The sequence below is a fragment of the Trachurus trachurus genome (genome assembly GCF_905171665.1).
Source record: "Trachurus trachurus genome assembly, chromosome: 13".
NCBI lineage: Eukaryota > Metazoa > Chordata > Actinopteri > Carangiformes > Carangidae > Trachurus > Trachurus trachurus.
This window is the reverse complement of record NC_139892.1, coordinates 11,084,886-11,108,945: the sequence shown is the minus strand read 5'-3', so window position 1 is coordinate 11,108,945 and position 24,060 is coordinate 11,084,886. Positions and strand designations below refer to the sequence as shown.

General features: G+C 42.3%; 1 protein-coding gene across 1 annotated transcript; it reads left to right on the top strand.

Moving 5' to 3' along the window:
- Window positions 1–2,860: 2,860 nt before the first annotated feature.
- Window positions 2,861–16,697, top strand: meis3 (myeloid ecotropic viral integration site 3; the record flags this gene model as incomplete). The annotated part of the gene is made up of 13 exons (XM_083985597.1): window positions 2,861–2,925; window positions 4,171–4,303; window positions 9,909–10,048; window positions 10,365–10,539; window positions 10,650–10,700; window positions 10,802–10,852; window positions 11,690–11,839; window positions 11,969–12,077; window positions 13,241–13,386; window positions 14,017–14,093; window positions 15,024–15,082; window positions 15,202–15,288; window positions 16,492–16,697. 13 exons carry the CDS (start codon window positions 2,861–2,863, stop codon window positions 16,695–16,697), a joined length of 1,449 nt encoding a protein of 482 aa, XP_083841723.1.
- Between the last annotated feature and the right edge of the window lie 7,363 nt (window positions 16,698–24,060).

The window sequence follows — 24,060 nt, the reverse complement described above, 5'->3', positions numbered from 1 at the left end:
TTTCTACTTAGTATTTCAATTGAAAATTAGTTTGAAACAAGTGAAAATTATCCGAAAACAGGTGATGAGTCTTATTTTAAGTGGAAAGAGTTTAGTTTGGACTAGAAATGAGACATTTTGACAAGAAATTAGACAAATATTCTTGGAAAGATTTTGAGTTTTTGCAGTGTGTTTGGAGTTCGTTTGGGGGGAAAGCTGCTTGCCTCTGTTTGCAATTCAGTCTGACCTTCAACTCTGTTTCTAATGTCATACATGAGGATGAAATGAGTCAAGACACATAAAGCGTTGCAGGTAAACACACACACACACACACAGCTCCCCACACACACACACACATCTCTCTCATAAACACATGTTCACTCTTGGCTGGTTGTTTGTTGTTTTTTAGCCTTGAGCATCGCCTGCACTGAGGCACGACTTAAAAGATGAACACCTTGATGCTCACACAGCAGCATGCAAACAAATCTGTGAACACACACACACACACACACACACACACACACACACATGAAAACACATACACACACACTCCTGCGGGTCCGCCTGCCTGTGCACACTCAACAACAGGGCCTTGTTGGGTGCAGAGGAGGCTTGAGCACATGAGCAGAGACAGGGAGTGACAAATAACTGCAGCAGCGTTGACATGCAGGATGGTCCCACAGTGAAGCTGACTGACTGACTGTCTGTGGTGCAGGAGAAACACCCCGACTCTCCGAGGAGAGAAACCACATGAAGAAACCTTTGGTTCGCATTCAAAGTGTATTTTACAGTGATCAACCACCACCGCCACCACTCATGTAGTTGTGTTTTCAACCTCTAAATACTGTAATGTGCACACACCGGAAGTTCCTGGAAATAAATGATACGATGCAAAAACTGTCACAATTTAGATTGTTATATTTGTAAAGTGGACGACGTGGTGTGTTTTTATTCTAGAGCAAATAAGTTTTAAAGAGTTTTTTTCATTGATTAACTTCTGCTCCTACAGTAGTTGCATGCAGAAATAAAACAATAGTTTACTCTTTTATTCTGTTTTTACCTTGTGGATGTTGAAACATGTTGATGTGGTGACTCCATCATGAGACGCAAACTGTGATGACACATCTGACAAAGGTGGAAAAACACTGAAATGAAATAAAACATTGTTAATACACCAAAATAAGAACATTTTTCATAAGAAAGTTATATATGGATCATGCAAACAAATCTAAACAACTTTTTAAAAGTAATTTACGAATAAAAGGAATGCACAGTATTTTACATTACTCTTCAACACTGTACACATGGAGGGGAATTCAATCACTGGGGTTAAAGAGGGGACGTGTTGTGTAAAAAGCACTATAAAGCATCATAAAAATTCAAATTATTTAACTGTTTGTTACAGTTTTGGGTCTCAAAGACTCTAAAAAATTACATTTATAAACATTTCTCCACATAAATGAAGAGGAAATGCCATAATTAAGCATATTAAACTGATCAAATATAGTTAATTGTTTGTTTTAAGACCATCAAAGAGACTTTGGTTTCTGCAGGACTTTCATTTTGCACTTTGTTTCAATGTGTTTCCTCTGATTCCCATTAGAGAATGACTTGTTTTTGTTTAATTGCACCTTCCTGTTTGATAGACTTGTGTATTTTTGGTCTGTCATTAACCATCCTGCAGGAACATGTGTGTGTGTTTGTGTGTGTGTCTTCTTACAGTCAATGCAATTAAGTTACCTCTCAGCATAAATTTAACAACATATGTTGTGTTAACACATACACTGTGTGAGAAGTAGGCTATAGGTGTTAAAGCACAGACACGGTGATAAAAACGACAGGTCCTATAGTGTCTGTGATGTAAATGAGTGTAATCTACAAGTTTAGATAATAGTCGCTTAGATAAATGTTACACAAACTGGAGATTTATGGTCAAACAACGAACTGAATTGAAATCAGATCAACGTCAGTCTCATTAACAAACATTAAAGAGTTGAAGAGTCTTTGGAGTATAGGCTATTTGTGAATTGTGGCCTGGAGGAGTTTCTTCTTCTTCACATGGGGAGATGAAAGATAAAAAGAAACCCGATCACTGACTGTAAACATGAATCCGTCAGATGATACGGACTTTAAAAAAAAAGAAAAAAACCTTAATCCTCTTCATTCAGCCTGTTAACAAAGTGAAAACAAGGCCGGGGTCGCCGTTTCCAGCCCATTGACGCCGCTGCGTGGCCCATGTTACCGGCTCAATAGTGTCAGAGGAGGGGGTCGATGGCTGTGATCACCCCGCTGTAGGACACCGGCGCCCCGCAGAGTTGAAAGGAGTTGGTTTAGAGGCAAATACAGAGACTGCTTGGCCCAAAACCTGCCCCTGACAGGAACGTGCATCAGCGGTTTTGCATGAATTTACCTGTAAAACAACTCTGTCTCGTTATTATCTCATAGCGTGGTGAATGTGCAGGTCACAACTTGTCCACCTGAGCGTTTTGGAAGTGTTGGGTTGTGTATTTTTTATGAGTTTGAAGAAGGAAACTAATTAGCATCTGTAGTGTAGCTCTGAGCAGCTCACGGCTCGGCTCCGCTGTTATAAAAAAATAGCTTGCACCGACAATTAAAGGTAACACCTACTGCTAAAACTATAGGGATTATGGCAATGGGCCAATTTGCCAAAAATGTTGAACTATCCCTTTAAAATACTGCAAAAGAGTGTTTCATGTTTAACTTTATGCCGTTTAATGGGAGCTCATTTCATCTTCCACTTGCTTAACTGTTCACATTCACAGAAGAGAAATTTTGACCAGGGGTGCTTGCATGCTGCACTGCTGCAGCACTGCTGCAGGGGGGCCTCGACCCTCTCCCGGTCAAACTGTCATGGCACGGCATGGCACGGCACGGCACGGCTCTGCCCAGCCCCAGCCCTGGCCTGCTGTGCTGCTCCACCCGCCGGTGATTGAAGTGCAAGCCGCCTGTTGGCCCCTCGCAGCGGGGAGGCCCGGGGAAGAGGAGCGCCGTAGGAATAATTATTATGTTACTGCGGTGTCATTTACAACACAAGACGGAGGGAAGGGAGCTCCTCCACTGACATGTGAAAGTTTTAGTTTAAAGTAAAACTTTCTCACGTTAATGGTTTTATTTTCTCACCTCGCCTCAATCAACACTAGGGGCCAAAGGGCCACATTTGGGCTCTGTCAAACGGCTGACAAAAAAGACAATAAAACACTTTGAGAGCTATTATCAGCCACTAAATCTCTTGTCATCAAGCACGCTTCAAACTTATTTATGGTCGTGCATTAAACGCATGTCATTCAAACTTTATATTTTTTGACAGAAAATGAATTATGATGCATGCAAAACAGCTGTAATTGAATTTAAATGGCTTGAATTCTCTTTTTTAAAAAGGAGTTGCATGAGGATTTGGAGGCTGTTCTGCAGGCTGCAGGCAGGCCCGTGTAAAGGGATTTTGGATGCCTGACGCGGTATTATTATATGGCTTTAATTGATTGTGCAGAGTTATAGTAATAGATTGGTGCTGAACATGCAGCGAGAGAGTTATCACGGTTCATCCCGGGATGAAAATAGCGCAGCTGCGGCGAGGATGAAGAGGAAAAGAGGGAAGGATGAAGTGGGTGAATGAGTGGGGAGAGATATCAGAGCTGAGATAAAACAACCGAGAGGGGGTCTTTCTCTCTTTCTCTCGCTCTCTTTTTTCTTCTTCTTCTTCTTCTTCTTCTTCTTCTCTGGCGTTTGTGTTTGTGATAAGGAGGAGGAGGAGTAAAGGAGGAAGAGGAGGAGGAGGAGGAGGAGGGATGGAAGGAGGGAGGGGAACCTAGAACCCCGTCGCGTTTTGACCCTCTGAAACCTCCCCACACACCGCCACTACCAACACCACCATCACCACTACTCCTCCTCCTCCTCCTCCTCCTTCTCTCCTCCTCCTTCTTCTTCTTCTTCTTCGCTCCTCTCTCGGAGTCTGAAAACACCATCGCTCATTCGCAGCCGTGACATTTTCCAGCCTGTCGCCGTGTGCTGCTGCTGCTGCTGCTGCTACGCGGACAGCGAGCACAAGGAGCCAAAAAGGGACAAAAAAACGAGAAGGAGGGGGGACTCCGCTTTTCTTTTTCTTCTCCTTCTTCTTCCTCTCCTTCTTCTCCCTCTTCTGCTTCTATCCCCTGACTGACTCCCACCGTGTAGCACCGAGCATCCCGAGGCTCTTGAGCCGGAGCGAGAGGCGCTGCAGGAAGCCGCTGGTTTCTGGACTACACCGGACCCAACGCGGCCCGGCCAGGATCGGACTGGATTGGATACGGCGACTGTTTACGTCTCGGTGGGACATTTTACACCATTTACCGGAGCCGTATTATAGGCTATATATACTGTATGTGTGTGTGTATGTGTGGTAGTGCTACTCAACATCACCAGGAAAAAGCGTTTACAATAGCGTTTAATAGGCTGCGAGCTTTATTGGAGCGTTTACTGGGCGACCTCGGTGTATTATAAACCACTAAGCTTGCATAGGCAATAAGGCGATCAGGATATCAGACATCCATAAAAATCTCCCAGCCCCATCATGTTGTAATATAAACCGCGATGGGGCTCGGAGTAAACACACACACACACACACACACAGAGAGAGAGAGAGAGAGAGAGAGAGAGAGAGAGGCACACACACACACATAGACACACACACAGAGGGAACAGGTCTCGAGTGTTTTCTATCCTCAGCTTATGTGTTTGTTGAGACCTCGCAGGTCGTTTGCGGTCGATGTGAATCATGTTTACAACTTAATTGTTATTGCACATTAAAGAAAAGGAAAATTACATTTAGAAATAATAATAATAATAATAATAATAATAATAATAATTGCACTTTTATTCGCAGGACCTCCAGAGGACAGACAGACAGACAGAGGGAGCTCGCTGGACTAATAGCCGAGCAGCGCATCATCATCTCCGGTGTAGGACTGGCTGTCGAGTCGCATGGAGAAGAGGGTAGGTCTGCTGCTGCTGCTGCTGCTGCTCTCTCTTTCTCTTTCTCTCTCTTCCTGTCTCTCTTTTTCTGTGTTTCTATTCTCTTTTTCTTTTAATATGAGGATGGTTGTGTGTCCAGATCCGCTCTGACATAACACATTGCAGATGACAAAGAGGCAGAGAGACAGAGAGAGGGGGTAATTAGAGGAGCATCATAATGGGAGCATATGGTTGGGAATCCTCTTTGCTCTGGCCCATGCAGGCAGTTCTCTGGTCGGGGTTTAGCAGCCACACACACACACACACACACACACACACACACACACACACACACACACACACACACACACACACACACACACACACACACACACACACACATAGACACACAAACACACAAGGCCCAGAGGAAACAGACTAGTGGTGCCATGGAAGGAGAGGGGGGTGAAACAACACAAGTGTGGCAAGAGGAAGCATCAAACCAGGCAGAAATACACATTTAAACTAATATAGAGGATTATCTCAATGGGGTGCTGCAGGAAAACAACTTTTCAAACCCCCCCCCCCCTACCTTGCAGGCATAATCCCTAATTCAAAAGGTGAAATGCAGTTCACAGGACAGGAGGCTCTGGTGCATGTACTGTATGTGTGTGTGCAAGTTGCAGAGTAGAAGGAAGGAACTGTTGAATTGGGTCTAATATTTCATCCCCCGTGCTGTAAATATTATGGATTTATTGTTATGTGATGTCGGTCGGGCGTTATAATGGCACATCAGGGTTAGCAGAGGAGCAGCGTGTAGGTCATTAAGAGGCAGAGGAGAGGAGATGCAGCTCTTCAACTCGGTAAGTAGGTCAGTGTTTTTGCTACAGTGATTCAGAGGCATGGTGGTGGTGGTGGAGGAGGAGGAGGAGGAGGAGAGGCCGGCTGAGGCTGGCGGGCAGCGCGGGGCCTGGACTGGAGGAGACCTGAGTGCAATTAGAGTTGTACAGTCAGTGTGTGGACAGAAAATCACTGTTGTATGAAAACAGAGCAGCGGAGAGGGGAAAGTCCACACACATACACAGAGAGACACACAAAACCAACTCCTGCTGCTTAATTTGGATTTGAAAGTTATTTGAAATTAAATAGTTGAGCTAATTATGTGATTTTAATTTCTAGATTTACTGTTAAATTGGTTATTGAACCCTAAAAGTGAATTGTTATGCGTTGGACTTTTGCACGATGACGCTGTAGCTGTGGTGAACAAAAGCCAAAATGTGAAGAAAAACGGAGTTCAGTGGCGTGTTTGTGGACTTGAATTTAAGTTGTAAAAACTTTCTGTAGTTTAGTTTAGTGAGGCTACACAGATAGGAATGACATTTGCAAATCTGCTTTGTTTTTTCCCCTAAATTTCAACCTTTATAATCTATGTTTTTATGTTTCAAACTCTGCCTGTTTTCTGCCTTTAAAAAAAATCATGGCAACTTTAAACAACCCCCCAAACTACTTGTGAAGCACTCTGAATATTCTGTAACAACTTTAATGTGAATCTCTTGTTTATTAAAAGGCAGAAAAAAACCATTTAAACCTATAGAAAAACTTGAACAAATCAAAATTTGGTATTTTAACCATTTCTTTGTGTTAATTAATCTTTGACTAAATTGACGCTCTGAAGAAAAAACAAGCGCATTGAAGTTGGTTTTGCATGTTTCCTGCATACTTCGTTTTATTGAAGTAAAAGGAGCATTTTGAGATAATAACCACCGTGTTATAGTGTAATTTACGTGTTTACAAACGTTAATGCACAGTTCAGTCTTAATTAATTGTAATAAGGGTTTATTAATCGAGTTTAGGGTTGTTGGATCTTTTTTTTTTTAGAGCTGAGATGTGGCTGTGAAGCCGTGGAGTCTCGCTCTTTTCTTGATTTACTGTTTATTTTACATATTTAAATGAATCAGTCAGAAGATAAACGTTGTTATTGCTGCAGCTCGTCTCGTTTTCGACGCTGTGAAGCAGCAGCAGAGACTCAAACACAAGCCCGCTGCTGCAGGACTCTGGTAACTTTCCTGCGTCGGTTGAAATAGCAGAATTAAAACAAGAAAAACAAAGTTCAAGTTGTGCTGATGTTGTCCTGCCATCTGAAGTAAAAGCCTGCATGTTGACCACAACCTCCGTGACTGTTAAAAAAAAAGTGAAAATTCGCGGAATTTGTCATCTCGACTTGTGCGCTTTGATCCGCCTGACGCGCAGAAACTCGATAGGGGCCGTGCGTAAAGAGAGACGCGCAATCCGATAGCGGTGATTGTGTTAATAGCCGCAGCCTCCATAAAAACTAGAAGGTGTCCCGGGCCAGGGCCTCAGCCTCGGAGCAGGTGCTTTCTGTGATCCCCGGTGGCCATATGGGACTCTGACGTACAATAATTTGATAAGCCAGTTTATAGGGACAGTGGTTCCCAAAGTGGGGGTCCGCGCACGGAGACCTCCAGGGGGTCCTGACTGTGCAGCGTGGGGGCAGCGTGGGCACATGAAGAAGGGTAATTAAATTTCTCTTTTATTTAATTCCAAGAGGTCAATGTTCAAAGGAGCTCCAGCAACAAACCAACTTCATATTTGACCAACGCGTTTCGGCTTTTTTCTCAGCTGTGTCTATTTAAATGAAACGCGTGGGTCAAATAAAGTTGGTTTTTCATATCACAAGTGTTGCTGGAGCTCCTGTGAACATTTCCCACTGTGTTTCCACTCTCCATGCACCTTGTGGGTTGGTGAAGTTGCGCCATAGGCCACTCTCTATTCAAAAAGGTCAAGACAGAGAGAATGTGAATGGATGAATGGGTTGGTGGAGAAAAACTAAAACTAAAACATCTCCACTTTTGGATAAAAAAGTCTTATAATGTATGTGATATTATGAGTCCTGATCTGCCCTACAAAGGCAAAGTGCAGTATCTGTAAAAATGCCAAACTGAGACTGAAACAGCTTTTTGTGTTTTTCATTGTCAGGTTTAAGCATCAAATTATGAATAACTACCAAGTCTATAATTGATTAGATAAAGGTGGACTGAATTAAATGTATTTTGTAGTTTGTCTTTCTGACCAAGTTTGACCGTTTTATGGCAGATACTGCACTTTTGCCTTGGTTTTGGTGCAGATACTGCACTTTGCCTTGGTTTCACAGTGCTTTTTTGGATGGACAGCAAAATAAAAAGCCCAATAACCCCAATATCAAATTCTACCAGATTGAAGAGAATATGCCGCACTTTTGATTGGTCAAAAAAAAAGAAAAAATGCAGATACTGCACTTTGCCTTTGTAGGGCAGTGATGATCTGAAGGAGCAAAATCACAGTGGGTCCACTCCCACTCCCACTCCCACACACTCCAGGAGTTAATCATATCCTCTTGTTGTTGCCTGCATGCAGTGTCCACACAGTGAAACAAAAAACTGAGGCTATAAGCAGATCATAACTTTTATGTCTTGGTTAAAATAACATAGAAGTGAAAGGTGTGGAGGTTGTCGCTCAGGCCGCTGCAGGAGCAGGAGCAGGTGCTGCTGCTGCTGACCGTCTGTGATGTCAGTGCTCCCCCCTCCCCTCCCCTCTCCTCTCCCCTCCCGCCCCGTGGGACTGGACAGCACTGGACTCTTGTTTTTTTTGTTTTTTTAATCCAGCAGAAACAGAGAAACAGAAGCAGATCTGCTGACCTGAGCAACGCTAGCTGCCTCAGACAGAAGCTGCAGTGAAGCACAAATTAGCTCCATAACACAGAGATGCAGAGAGAGACAGTAGAGGGAAGGAAGGAGGGAGGGAGGGAGGGAGGGGGGAGTCAGACATGTATATGAGGCCGTGTGCGTGTGTGTGAGCCTGCCATATGTGTGTCTGATCCATCCTGTGTGTGTGTGTGAGGCTGTCACAGCGGGTCGTGAGGGACGTCTCAGCACGGCTCCTGTCTCGTCTGAGTTGAGGAGGCAGGAGACGATATCAGCCGCCACAGGCTCCGCCGCCGCTGTTGTCTTTCTCCGGGGAGAGCTCATCCCTCTCTCTTCTGCTCTCCTTAAGCACCAGACACTATGCACTTCTCACACACACTTGTCCTCAAGAAGTGAAGTGAAGAGAGAGAGAGAGAGAGAGAGAGAGAGAGAGAGAGAGAGAGAGAGAGAGAGAGAGAGAGAGAGAGAGAGAGGGGGGGAAAAAAGAAGAGGAAAAAGCAGCTTTTTCATCTTGACTCGCTCTGCATTTTTGAGGTTATCCAAGCGCTTTAGAGAGGTTTTATTCATAATCCTGAGAGTGGTAGAATTTTTCAGCAGCGTGTAAATCTTTCACTGAGGCGAACACAGAGAGATCACCAAGGTTTTCTCATGAAGAAACATGGATCTGACACACACACACACACACACACACACACACATACACACACATGCGCACACATACACACACAGTTGTGGCTGCAGCTATAACCAAGTATTACACAGATATTTAAGTTGATTTCTGGAGATATTTAACTGATTAATTGCTCAAATTGATTAAAATCTACCAATACCAGACATAAAAACTGATTATTTTGTTGATTTATTGAGTGTTAAAGATTTGTTGATTGTTAAAGTACTTTTAAAAAACTTTTATGACAATAAGATCAAATGTTTGGGTATTGAACTGTGATTTGGACAAAACAAGCAAATCTAAAAATGTCAGTTTTGGCTTCCTCTGACAAAATTAGTAATGATGAGAATAATCTCTGTATTTTTAGTGATAACAGTATTCACAACTATACAAACACACTATGCAACAGTGAATACAACTGTAACATTAAGTGCCAGCCTCTTCCTGATTGAGTGTCCGGGGTCCATGAGGCCGCGGCCCCCCGTGGCCCCTCGTTGCCCGGCCGACAGCACAGCAGCACGATAACATCACAATAAGATTTGATGTCAGACGGGGGCCCAGATGTCGAACGTGTCTCATGTTTTCTGTCTTTCCGTCTAATTGTGTTTCAGTATGAAGAGCTGCTGCACTACTCAGGGTCGGAGGGCATGTCGGTGGGGGGGTACGGGGACGATGTCAGGCCGCTTCCTCCCCCACAGTACGGACCGGCCATCCCCGACTCCCTCAAACACCACAAAGACCAGATCTATGGGTAAATATGTCTGTGTGTCTGTGTCTGAAACCCTAGAGGCGGTGGAGTCAGTGATTTATGTTTCCTGTCACATGCACTTTTAACATATTAACGAACCGGATCTATTTGTAAACTGAATATGAAAATACATGAGGCGTTAACGGCCGAGTGCTTCGTAAATACTGTCGTATAAAGTTTCCATCTGTAAAATGTATCATGTCTACACTGTGTCAACTGTTACTGTGTTTATGTACGGTACAGTATGTTAACTGTCTATATGTCTGTGTGTGTGTGTGTCTCTGTGTGTGTGTGTGTGTGTGTGTGTGTGTGTGTGCAGTCACCCACTGTTTCCACTGCTGGCCTTAGTGTTTGAGAAGTGCGAACTGGCCACCTGCTCCCCCCGAGACTCCGCCTCGCTGTCGGCCACCTCCCACCTCCCCGGGATGACCAATCACAGCGACGTCTGCTCCTCCGACTCCTTCAACGATGACATCGCTGTGTTTGCCAAGCAGGTGAGTGGCAGCTGAAAGAGCCAATCACAAGACAGAGATCAGCGAAAAACGTGTTTTAAGTTTTTGTTGATTTTTTTTTTTAAAATAATTGTTGAAATTTTGTTTTGCAGATTCGTTCAGAGAAACCCATATTTTCCTCCAATCCTGAGCTGGACAACTTGGTACGAAGTGCTCCGACGTCTCGCTAAAATACGATAGACGTTTTCAAACATTGCATTCTGGGTTATGTATTGGTTATTGATCTGTATTCTCCTCCACACAGATGATCCAGGCCATACAGGTTCTTCGCTTTCATTTACTGGAGTTAGAGAAGGTTGGTGGACATCTATCGATTTTAACATTTGTCCTTTTATGGACTTTTTTCTAAATGCTAAAGCAGCACTTTAATCAATCAAATACTCAGCCATAACATGAATAATCAACAGTGTTTCTGCACCTTAATAAAATGATTTATCAAATAAAGCTGTCTAAACAACATGTAACATATGTTATATTTTAGTTTTCCCAGTGCAGTATATTTGGAAGATTTCTTTTTATGAGGGAAAAATTGTTTCAGCAAAAAGCTGCAACTTAAAATATGTGAAAAACCTGAAGGGGTCTAAAAACTTTATGAATGCACTGTGTTGAGAACATTAAGACATTTCAAGGAAAGGTTTGGAAGAACAGAAGGAATTAGGGTTGAAACTAACAATCATTTTCATTATCGATTAATATTTCGATTATTTAAACAATTAATCGATTAGTTGTTTGGTCAATAAAATGTTAGAAAATGTTGAAAAATATCAATCAGTGTTTCCCAAACCACCAGACGACGTCCTCAAATGTCTTGTTTTGTCCACAAACTAAAGAGAGACTCAGTTTATTGTCATAAAGGAACAAATAAACCAGAAATATTCACATTTAAGAAGCTGGAATCAGAGAATTTGGACTTTCTTTTCATCAAAAACTACTCAAACCGATTATTCGATTATCAAAATAGTTGACGATTAATTTAATAATCGATTATTGTTCGATTAATCGATTAATTGTTGCAGCTCTAGAAGGAATGTTTATACGTAGCAAGCAAAATGATGATAACAACATGAACTTAGATTTAAAAGTGTGCAATCCTCCTTTAACGTTCACAGCACTAATGTTGTTTTCTCCTCAGGTGCACGACCTGTGCGACAACTTCTGCCACCGCTACATCACCTGTCTGAAGGGGAAGATGCCCACAGACCTGGTGCTGGACGACCGGGACGGCGGCTCCAAGTCGGACATGGAGGACTTCACCGGCTCCTGCACCAGTCTGTCGGAGCAGGTGAGATCCTTCGCGTCTGAATAATGACCGTGTTGTTGTTCTCGCTCTTCTCCACCTGCTGGGAATTCCCCGACTCCCCATTAATCCAGCTTCAACCTCCTCTCTCTCTGTCTCTCTGTGTCCCTGCAGAACGCATCGTGGCTTCGGGAACCAGATGAATGTGCCTCTACTCCTCTGGGAACGCCCGGCACCTGTGGCCTGCCTTCACACAGCACAGCAGACAACTGCAGTGACATAGGTACACACACACACACACACACACACACACACACACATAGAAACACACAGTGCGAGAGGAAAACAAAGGTGTGCATATACACAACTGCACCATCTGCAACAATATTCACACACAGCCTGTTATACATGCAGCATGTTGTGTAACACTTAAAGTGATAGCACTGGAAATAATTGTAAAGAGCTGGTTTAAAGCAGATATCAGCTTCACGGCCGTTTCGGCTAATGCTGCGTTCAAGGCAGGCTTTTGAAACCGTAAGTTACAGCTTCAAGTCACAACTACGACTTGGTAGCGTTCCAGGTAACCCGTAGCTCGTGTTTTTACCATCCTGTTGTCTGTGAAAGTTCCCTATAACGGCCACTCGTAACTTCCGACCCGTGAACTCGTACCAGATCGAACTGGTATGACTTCACAGGAAGGAAAAACACAAAGTACGAGTTTCTTTGAACGCACCATGAGTTAGCAGCCCCCGCCCTTGTCAGGCATCAATTGGTCCTCGTGCTACGTCACCACATTCACGCGCATCCCTTGGCTGCACACACAGCCCTTCATGCCGTTCTCTCTCCTCATTGGATAACACTTGTATCCCACAAGGAAAATTTTCTCCTCGGGTTACAGCAGAGCAGAGTGACGGAGAGACTCGTGTTTAGGCTGAAATACTTCATGTAAGTGATTGCTGACGGAAAATAGGACTATTTAGGACTTATATTAACAAAAACATTCCACTGATATCTGCTTTAATGTGATGTTATTGTGATTTTAAACATTTTGTGACATCCTGAATATTACAATAACATATTATAGCATATGATTTTTAACCTTTTTGCAACTATAGATTATGTTCTGTAAGGAAAACTTTCTGGTCTGTTCATCTCATTTTTTATTATTGCAAAATTAGATTGACTGACCAACATACTCATAAGTAGTTTTCTTGTGTGAAGAACTCACTTTATTATGCAATTTACATAATTAAAGGTCAATACTCAATGGCGTCTGTGCATTGATGCAGTATTGCCACACAAAATATCAGGATACTCTACCATTTTGTCAATGAAAAGTGGAGATTCTTTGACTGTAAAGGGTCGAACGTGATAAACTGAATTTATAAATCAACTCACACATGCACGGTGACTTGAGGTAAAATGTTTGGCGTGGCCTCTCTGCAGGCGACGGTCTGGACGGAGGAGTGGCGTCCCCCAGCACGGGAGAGGAGGATGAGTCGGACAGAGACAGGAGGAACAACAAGAAGAGAGGGATCTTCCCCAAAGTGGCCACGAACATCATGAGAGCTTGGCTCTTCCAGCACCTGTCGGTGAGGACGAGCGAACGCTGAACTCTGACTACAATTAAAACCCGAGCCGAGAGAAAGCAAGAGAGAGAGAGAGAGAACAATTAGAGAAAGAGAGGATTTGGTGTGGAGGACAAAACTTCACAGACTGTGCACATACAGAGAGGTGAAGCCAGTGTATAATGGAGGTCAATTAAATTAAATGAAAAATCGGGGGATTAAGTGATTATGTGAATATGCTCGCTGTTGAATAACTGTGGAAGTGATAGAAATGGAGTGAGTAATTGTTGGTGAGGTGGTTAGATTGGTAATTAGCTATTAAATGAGGCAGGTCAAATGTTGCTTTACTCCAATTATTACAGCGTGTGTGTGTGTGTGTGTGAGTGTGTGTGTGTGTGTGTGTGATACAAAGAGAGAGGGTGAGGGGTTGCTGAGGTTGGAGATGTGAGTGTAGCTGTGAATTCAGATGGAAGGTCATCAGTATTCACACACACACTTCATTTTATTCCAGATTTCCGCTTCGTACTGAAGCTTCAAGGCTGATTCTGCTGTTAATCCATGTGTGTGTTTAGTTTTAGTTGAAAGAATCTGTGTGTGTGTCTGTGTGTGTGTTTTGATCTTCTTTAACCCAAAGCTTTGTGTGTCCCTCACCAGCACCCGTACCCGTCCGAGGAGCAGAAGAAGCAGCTGGCGCAGGACACGGGCCTGACCATCTTACAGGTCAACAACTGGTCAGTGCACAGCTCGATCAATACACTAACTCCAGCTCTATGGTTTATCAATAATCAGTTAAACTGTCTTGTATGAATTGGAAAAAAACGACATCCTTCAACATGGCCGCCGTGCCGTCGCCGTGTCGATAACGCACTGGCCTGATGCACGAAATGAGCAGCATCTGTATTTTACAGCTCTATAAAGTCACATCTTCCTGATTATCGTGCACATGTTGTGTGAATTAATATGAATGAAACGAAAGGTTGCACTTTAACTAGACTTTCACCGAAGACCATGATCGACTTTATAAGAGAGAAGCTTGTAACAGAGGAAGAAAATGTCCCACTAAGCATTTTCTTCCCTGAAGCTGCAGAGCAGTAAAATCTACTTACTCCATGTTCATAAAACAGAATAGCAAATCAATATCCAATAATCCGATGATTTACAGCTCCCCAAAACCCCCTTTATTCAGTCCTGGGGGGTCAAAGCAGACACATAAACTCACACACACAGTGTTTCCAATTAGTCCTTCTCCCTGACATTTGATTTTTAGACACTTAAACATATATAGTCTAATTTAAACGACACATGTTAAACAGTATATTCTGTAATCTGATAACTTGCATGTTTTTCATCTGTGCCGCTGCTGCACACACACGCACACACACACACACGCACACACACACGCACACACACAGTAACACACAGTGACCCGATCAATGCAGATCAATCAATTATCACAGGGGCGATCGATACGTGCTCTGCCCTAACGTTGATTTACTCTGCCCCCTGAAAGGGTTAAGTGGTTGTAAAAGGGAAAAGGTTAGTGGTCTCTCCCCGCTCGGCCTTTTTCTCCATTAACCAGTGCAGCCCCCCCCCCACTCTCGCTCTCTCTCTCTCCATCTCTCTAAACACACTCTTTCTTTATGTCTCTCGCCCACGTAAAGGTTCATCAACGCCAGGAGGAGAATAGTGCAGCCGATGATCGACCAGTCAAATCGCTCAGGTTGGTGTTTATACGTCAGGCAGCTGCTGCTCTGTGTGTGTTTATACTGCAGAGAGAGTGTGTGTGTGTTTGGGTCTAACAGTGTGTGTGTGTGTGTGTGTGTGTGTGTCGTCTCACAGGTCAGGGCGGACCCTACAGCCCAGAGGGAGCGGCTCTCGGTGGCTACGGCCTTGACGGACAGGCCCATCTCGGTCTACGAACAGCAGGTACGGTATGGTGGCCTGGAGGGAACAAGTTGTTGTTTTTTTCTTTATTTTATTCAATATTAAAATTAAAAAGGCTGAAAACAAACAATGAAATGATTTTACTGATCACAAGCACACACCACTGTAGTTTGTATCGACTCAATCCAACACGTGTCATCCTGTTGACCCAAATACTCACTCACAGCACCAAATGTGTATTACTCCGCCGGTGAAAATAGTCCCAAATTAATGCACTTTCCCTCCTGTTTGAGAAATGTTTGCTCAAAACGTGTGACCTTTTTTTATATAATGGACTACAACTATTAGTTTTGTTATTTTATATTATTTATTGACAATATAAAAATAAAAATACAGATTGTTGAGTTGTCCTGACATGGTCCACTTTAAAGTAAAAGTCTAAAGTGGATCAGAAGTATAAAAACCAAATAAGGGATAAAAATTAACTGATGAATGTTCAATAAAATTTACAATGTAAATATTTATAATTTTGTGTCTGCTTTTGAGTTAAATACTATGAATCAAAATATTTACAAACATAAGTTAAAAATGACTTTAGCGATTTGTGATCATCATTCATTAGACAACCGCGTCCTCTCACTACAGGTTTTACACTAATAAACACATTTGCGAATTGCTTATTATGTTTAATAGATAGATAGATAGATAGATAGATAATCTTTTATTACGGACTCAGGTCCATTAATAAATCATTTATTCAGTGTTTAAACACTGGTAAACATTAGGACTCGTACATAAAGTCCTGTCACATTTGATTGGGCAGTTCAGCTATTACAAAAAACAAACAACAAAAAAAAAACATGATGATTATAAAGCTAAAGCTACACAAGGGGAAACATAGGAAACCTGCACTTTATGTTAAGGTTTTAAAGTAAAAGTACAATACTATATGATCAGAAAGACAAAAAAGTAGATTTTTTTTAATCTCTTGAGTTAAAAACATAGAAATATTGAATGGATTCAGACTTTAATTGTTTAGCTATGGAGAATCTATTAACTCTGTGCTCTTTAATGCATCTGAAAACACGATTTAATAAATTAAACATGCGTATTTAAGAAAGAAAAATGTCATTATTTGCACATTTGACTAAAGATTTATTTAAACATATAATTTAAAATGTTGTCGACTCAGCATTTCTCCACATTTAAACAAAAACCCCCGTTCCTCTGTTTCTGCCCCGCCAGGTCTCCAGGGCATGTCTTCTCTGCAGGGCGACTACCCCGGCGCGCTCCTGTCCCAGCCCGGATACCCCCCCCACCCGGGACCGTCCCTCCACCCGTACCCGGGCGCCCACCCCCACGCCGCCATGCTGCTCCACCCGCCGCCACACGCACACGCACACCCCGCAGAGCCGCTTCTGGCGCAGGGACTGGACATACACGCACACTAGCTGTCACTGGCCCTGCGTGTGTGTGTGTGTGTGCGTTAAGGAAAATTACTGTATGAATGTGTATGTAAGTGAGAGAGTGAGTGTGTGAGTGTGTGTTGAGATATGAATGTGTGTGTGTGTTGCTGTGTGTATGTGTAATGACGCACACAGTACACTATTTAAAGAAAAAAAGACACATTGCTCCGAAAGTTTACATTCCCCACTGAAAGACACTGACCTCAATGTAGCTGTTCCAATCGCTAACACACACACTCATGCAGACATAAACATTACACACATACACACATATACAGACACACACACACACACACACACACACACACACACAGTCTGGACCCACAGGTTTAAGCCATACCTCGTTCAGAGTAGAAGTGCTTCCTCCTCTCCAAATGTTTCCACTGTGTCCCTGTGGGTGAGACACATGCTTTAAAAAACTACACTTCCCATCATGCATCATGCCTCATGACTGCTGAACCAACAGGAAGACGCTCAGTCGGATCAAAGAGACACGTGAACATCCACCGTCATCATCATTGTCATCGTCATCCACCAACTCCACCTCAGACTTTTTTACAGCAGCACACGGACGCCACTGGGTGGGACTCGATCCTGTGAACACGCCTTCGTCACTCTTACTTCCCCGTCTTCCTGCACACGTCAAAGATAAACACACACACGCTGTTACACACATACACACACTTTATTTAAAGCTGTTTTTGAGTTTTTTCTTATTCTATTTTTCTATTTATGTGTGCCACTCCAGGCAGATGCAGCTTCACACGAGCTTTGTTGAAACGTTAGTGCTCTTCCTCAGCATGAAGCTAAACACTATGAATGACTTCCAGTCTGCCTCGCTCTCGTACCACTGACCTCCTTAAGGCGCCAAACGGGCGTCCGTTACCTTCTCTAGGATCTTTTTCCTATACACACATGCACAACACAACATAACACACACACAGAGCAAGATACACTACACTGAAAGCCATTTCTACACACACGCATACAGACATAAACACACACACGTACAAACTTCTGTAAGCATTTCTAGTACATGTTTGTGTCACAGCCGGTGGCGTGTGCGTGTGTGTGCGTGTGTGTGAGAGGAGCTGCAGCCAAAGGACTCTCTAAACTTTCAGCTCCCTCTCCACTCCGCTCCGCTCCGCTCGGCCCCGCTGAAACATTTCTGAATGATGATGGGAAATATCGTTATTAGTATTAAAAGTATTAAAATGTTTTTTTTCTAAAGATTTGTCCTGGTCTTCTGTTTGTGTGTGTTGTACCTTTAGCCAGTTTTAGCCACAATAAATTAAGTCGCTGGGTAGTTAATGGAAATAAAGTGAAGTTGCAGCCCCAGTTTGTGCACGAACCTGGAAAAAAAAATCAAAAATACTGCAGTGGTAACATGTAAAATGACATATAATAAACAGGGAAATATCTGCCAGTGTTAAGCTAAAATTAACCATATTTATGCACATAAAGCTTCGACATTGCTGTTGTTTTCATGAAGTAACGTATTTGCAATCTAAATTAATGTGAAACATGAATAGACCACCTTCCTTGTACTATACATCACAATTATTACACTGTAACATATTTTTGATCAGTTGAAACTAAACCAATCATCTAAAAATGAAGATTTCACCACAAAGATATCACCATACTGAGCTGCTGTTCAGGCAAATTCACAAATCTGTTCCAAACTTCAGTCATGTCACATTTATGGAGATTGAAGCTGATGACAAAACCAAGTGTGGGTTTATGCACTTACAGATTATTAAAGTAAAGTAGAGACTACAAGTCCTTGACAGTGTGATCTTGAAATGTACCTTTAGGCTACCTCTATTATAGCAATAGGACATATATTTCTTATGTAGTCTATTTACCTTGTACATTTGCATATATGTGTATATATTATTTTATATTAATCACTTCATATTCTCAATTCTTGAAGCAACTAAAATGTAACCTAATTTATCGTCTTATGATTCAAAGCAAAATGCAGCTCAATAATGCAAACAAACGAAGAAATCCACAGCAGCTCTGGAGATAGTTTTTCGTTCACAATTCTCAACTCCTAGATTTATTCATCTTATTCCAATCGAATAAACATTAATAAAATATATATGGTGTTAAAATAAAGTATAATTCAACTGCTCTCCTCTCCTTAACTCACGACTTCCTGAACACAACCACAAAGTCAAAAAACATGCGGAACAACTTTTTTTGATTTTTAAAACAGCCCCCTAAAACTCTCCTGTGTTCTTGATTTACAATAATCAATCCACAAACACTCAGCCATATTCTGGGATGTTTAAACACTCAGAATAAACCACCTCCACTGTCGCTGGACCTTGAGGAATAGTGTAATCTTCCTCCTTTTTTTCCAGTCATAAGTCACATCAGTCTGTCTCTCCCTCTGACGATCTGTTAAGGTCTGACGGAGGCCTCAGGCTGCAGCTGCAGTGATCTGTCACACAGACTGGATTATCACAGAGAGCAAAAGAAGTTTCTTGGATGTCTCGGATGTTTTATAGCTCAGACCGGTGCTCAGCGTTGCAGCCAGGCCTTTGTAGATCTTTTTCACATTAGTCTTTGCTGCTTGTTTATCGCCTAAATTACAGATAATATGTCAACAAGTCCAAACACTCAAAGCTTAAACAACCCTCTTTCAACTTTTCCCCATTCACAGCCTTCACCTCTCTCCTGCTCCACATCCTTTTATCCATGAAACATTCATACATAATTCCTCCCCTACCCCAAGATGCACAACAAACACTGAATACCCCTCCCTCACCCTGCCCCCATTTAGCCCCGGGGCAGCAGGGGAGGTGGTGGTGGTGGTAGTGGGGGGGTCAGGGGCCATAGTTCAGACAGGGGTCAACAGGAAATGGCTGTTGTCCCTGGCACCCAGGTCCTGACCTCAGCACCCCTCCACTTTTCATTTCTCTTTGTCCGTCCACGCACTCGCTCGCTCCTCGGCCATGTGGTTCAGGAATCAGAGCCAGCTCACTTTTACTCTTTCACTTCCTCGCTGGCTTGTTTACCCTGCAGCCGAATTCTCACAACACCGACACGTAAAAGCAGAGCTGAAACTTTTTGTTTTAATCCAAATCTTAGAGTTGGACAATGAACTTTGCCCTTTATGGGACGTCGTAGGTACACTTTGCTATCTAGCATCCAAATAGGTCGTTAGCTGGACCCAAGCTAATGCTAACAGCTTCACAGTAAACAAAATAAACTCTGGGCAAGAAATCTAATTACTGCACTTCCCAAAATGGGTTTGCCAGACAGGAAAAACTTTCCAAGCCTCCTTTAAACACACAACATGTACATTTTACTCTGCAGTTTGTCAGTTTGTGATTAGAGGAGCTAGTGCCATGTTAGCATTGCCAGCTCTTGCACTTATCAGTTTAGGAGTTAAACATCAAAATTAATTAATTTAGTCAACAAAAGGTCACCAGTAGTGTAAAAAATAAATAAAGCTAGTGCTAATTCTTATCTTTCTCAGGTGTTTGCTTTTACTGAAATTAGCGCTGAGGCCTGTCTTGTCATTTTGCAATAGCCAGCGACTCATTGAAACCACAATAAACATCAGGCAAAACCTCCAAATTGCCCCTTTAAATAAATATATTATCATTTTACGAATTAAATAATTAGTAAATATTACACAGGAGCTTATTGTAATCATTAACCTCTGACAGATCAACGCTAGACTTGTTTCCCCCATATAACCATAGCTTCATACGTGATATCAATCGTCTCATCAAAAAAGTAAATAGCCTACATGTATTTACAATTCATTGCATTATTTCATTAATGTTGTGCAATATTGGTGCTGTCTCTTCCTGCAGCTATAAACATGTTGATCTATTGTGATTGTGAAGCTGTGGACTCGATCCATTCATAATATATGAACATCGCCACTCCAGTGGAAGAATTTTTTATTTTTTTTTGCTCTCCAGCTATTTGAAAACAACAATCCTGAAATGTATAAAAAACCCTGCAACATCACAACAACCAGGCAGAGATCTAAGCAGAGAAATCAGCTACCACATATTTATTCATTCATCAATGTACAGCCCTCACTCACACAGTGTAATTCATGGTCACAGCCTCGGCCTGTGATTGGCTGCCGCTGTCTCTCACCAGCACGGGCTCCATTAGTTGGTGGGAATTACACTGCATAAAATCTGCCTTTAAGTTGACAAATGGAGAGCAGACAAGGGAGAGAGGGGGTGGGCGAAAGTGCTTGAAAGAATTTATGTGTATTTGTGTTTCAGTGTTTGTGTACTGGGATATAAAGCTTGCCGTGTATAGAGAGAGCGTGTGGTGCTGCAGTGGCTCATTGAGCATTAAAATCAAGGATTTCATTGAAAGTTGAAGGTTTTGATTGATGCAAATAACACATTTCTGAAGAAAAAATAATTGTATAAAGTTGTATGATCTACAGTGTGATTGTAATGAGGTCCATTGCAGTGCTTGTACTGTGTGCAGTGCAGGATGTTTTCATTTACATGTCAAGTGCGTTGCTGCTACGTTCCTTATAATGTTTCCGTCATTTCCAAACTCCTACTGGTTTGAATTTGACCATTTGGGCCATTGAAGCAAAATGAATGCACGTGTGTAATGTGAAAATGCACACGCCTCTGCTTATATGTGTGTGTGTGTCGGCGCATGAATATGTGTGTGCATAAATATGTACAATTCCATTTTAACATAAAGTGTGTGTGTGTGTGTGTGTGTGTGTGTGTGTGTGTGTGTGTGTGTGTCCGTATGTGTGTGTGTATGTGTGTGGGAGTGGGGGTTACTCTAGCGGTCATTAATCATTCAATTACACACCTGTCAGAGTTCAGACAAGTGGGAGAGAGGGAGGGGAATGGAGGAAGGGATGGAGGAGAGGGTGAGGGGTAAAAGAGGGGAGGGGGTGATGGTGGTGGTGGTGGCGGTGGAGGAATGCAGCGGGTAAAAAAGGAGGAAGAGCGGAGAGAGGAACTGAATGACAGAGGGAAGGAATGAAAAAGATGCAGAGAAAGAGAAAAGAGAGAAAATTTTATTGTGGGCGTGTGAACGAGCCGTGACAGAGTCAAGCTGTTGTGTGGTGACAGCCGCTGAAAGGCCTCGGTGAAGACAATCACACAAACATGCATTACTGTGGGGGGGGGGGGGGGGGGGCGAGTGGCAGATGAGGACAGGCAGGGACAGAGCGGGACAGTAAAGACGCAGCCAAACTCTCTGCCTTTCATCCAAATCGACTTAAGGACGATTACTGAGCTCAGAGGAGGGAGGAGGCTGCTGAGCATCTCTGGGGCGATTTAAGCTCAGCGTTAGTAGGACTCGTGGTTTTCCATTTGTGTAGCTACACATGAAGTGCCCTGAAGATTTTTAATAATAATAATAATAATAATGCAAATTCAGCATTATTATTGCAAATAGTTGACCATTTCTCAATCGTTCCTACTGCAGTCACTCTTGATTTTAAAATGTTTGGCACAAGAGCGGCTCATCTGTGGTAATATATGGTAACACACTATTAAGCATTAGTTAAGCATTAAATCCTGAATTCATCATTTATAACGCATGAATACTCATTAGTATGTAGTTTATAAACACAATCAAAATGTTTTACTCATCATTGGTAAGCACTAACTGTGTTTATAAACTACATACTAATGAGTATTCATGTGTTATGATTGAAGAATTCAGTATTTAATGCTTAATAGTGTGTACTTATTATAAAGTGTTACCACTAATACTAATCTTCATAGTCTTTCAGCAGCTTGTTCACAAGGAATTGATGTACTTTCTAATTGGAGTAAATAAATAAAAAAAACCATCACAGTTTTGGCCCCTCAGAAGAAGACCTGAGTCTGTCTGAGTAAAAGAAAAATACAAACTCAGAGTGTGTGACACTTTATTCCTGCAGTGTTATGTCTAACAAATGCAGTGTGGTTAAAAGTGAGTGTAGTATTTAACAATAATAAATAGTGACATAGACACATAAAGTAGCATGAAAGTAGAATGAATTTGGTTCTTGAATGAATGTAGTCAGCAGATGCACAAACGCTTTTAATAAAAATTTGTTTTCTTTTCTAATATTTTAGACTTTTTAATACATTTTCCACCAATATGTGAATGTTATTTTTTTGTTGTTTTAAAAAAAATCAGATTATGAATGTTGAGTGGATTTCTTCAGCGCTGAGGAGACACTCGATGTTTGTACTGCAGGTGGTTTTGTCCTTTATTCCACTTTCTATACAGTATATGTAAAAGTGTTTGTGTATGTGAGCACCCCCACCACACACACACACACACTAAATCTTCCTTGGGTGTGTGTGTGTGTGTGTGTGTTGCAGTCTTCATGTTTAGCTGTAGTACTTTGAATGCCTTAGGCCATAGCCATCTGTGCCCCCCCTCCTCCTCTCGACCGACACACACACAAAAACACACTTGCACTCCTCTTCCCTCCTCTCTGCCCCCCCCCCTTTTCTGCCGCCACCACCACCGCCATATATCTAATTTATGGCCGTGGTGAGAGCGTTACACACACTCATGTATGCATAATATATCACATGTGTGAAGGAACTGTGTGTGGGAGAGAGAGAGAGAGAGAGCGACACTGTTCACTGGCCGGTACAGTCATGACCACAACTCCTTCCTCAACACATCCTAAATGTCTGCCTTGTGTGTGTGCGTGTGTGCGTATATACATATATACATGTGAATGTGTGCGTCCAATAAACATGTGATCCAGCATCTAGCTCTGTTTCTTTCTGTTTCTGTCTGACAGCACTGATAAAGTGTGAGAAGAGAAAGGGAATGTGTGTGTTTGTGTGTCCGTCTGTGTGTGTGTCCGTGTGTGTGTGTGTGTGTGTGTGTGTGTGTGTGTGTGTGTGAGGGCCCAGCTGTTTCTGGGCTTGACATCCACATGCAGGCAGAATGCCAGATGTCTCATTAGGCAAATTTGATTGGCTCGGTCATTAAGAATGCAGCGATGAGACGTTTCCATATGTGTGTGTACATGAAGCTCTCTCTCTTTCTCTTTCTCTGCGTGTATGTGTACATTTACATAAGAGGCCCCCTGTATGTATAACTATTTACATGTGTACATGCTCAATGTATGTGCATCCATTTACCATCTCAGCAACGTCTGAATTCACAGGCAGTTAATTACATATATTGATGAATATAAAGTGACCACGATCAATAACTAAAAATCGATATAATGGGGGAAAAACGCAACTGGAAATGAGAAGATGCTGCTACTTCACCTGCTACAAACACTTCCAACTGCCTAATCTTCTGCTTTAATCTCGACTTCTTTTTTTTGCTAAATTATATCAACTTCAATGCCACTTCAGCTCCT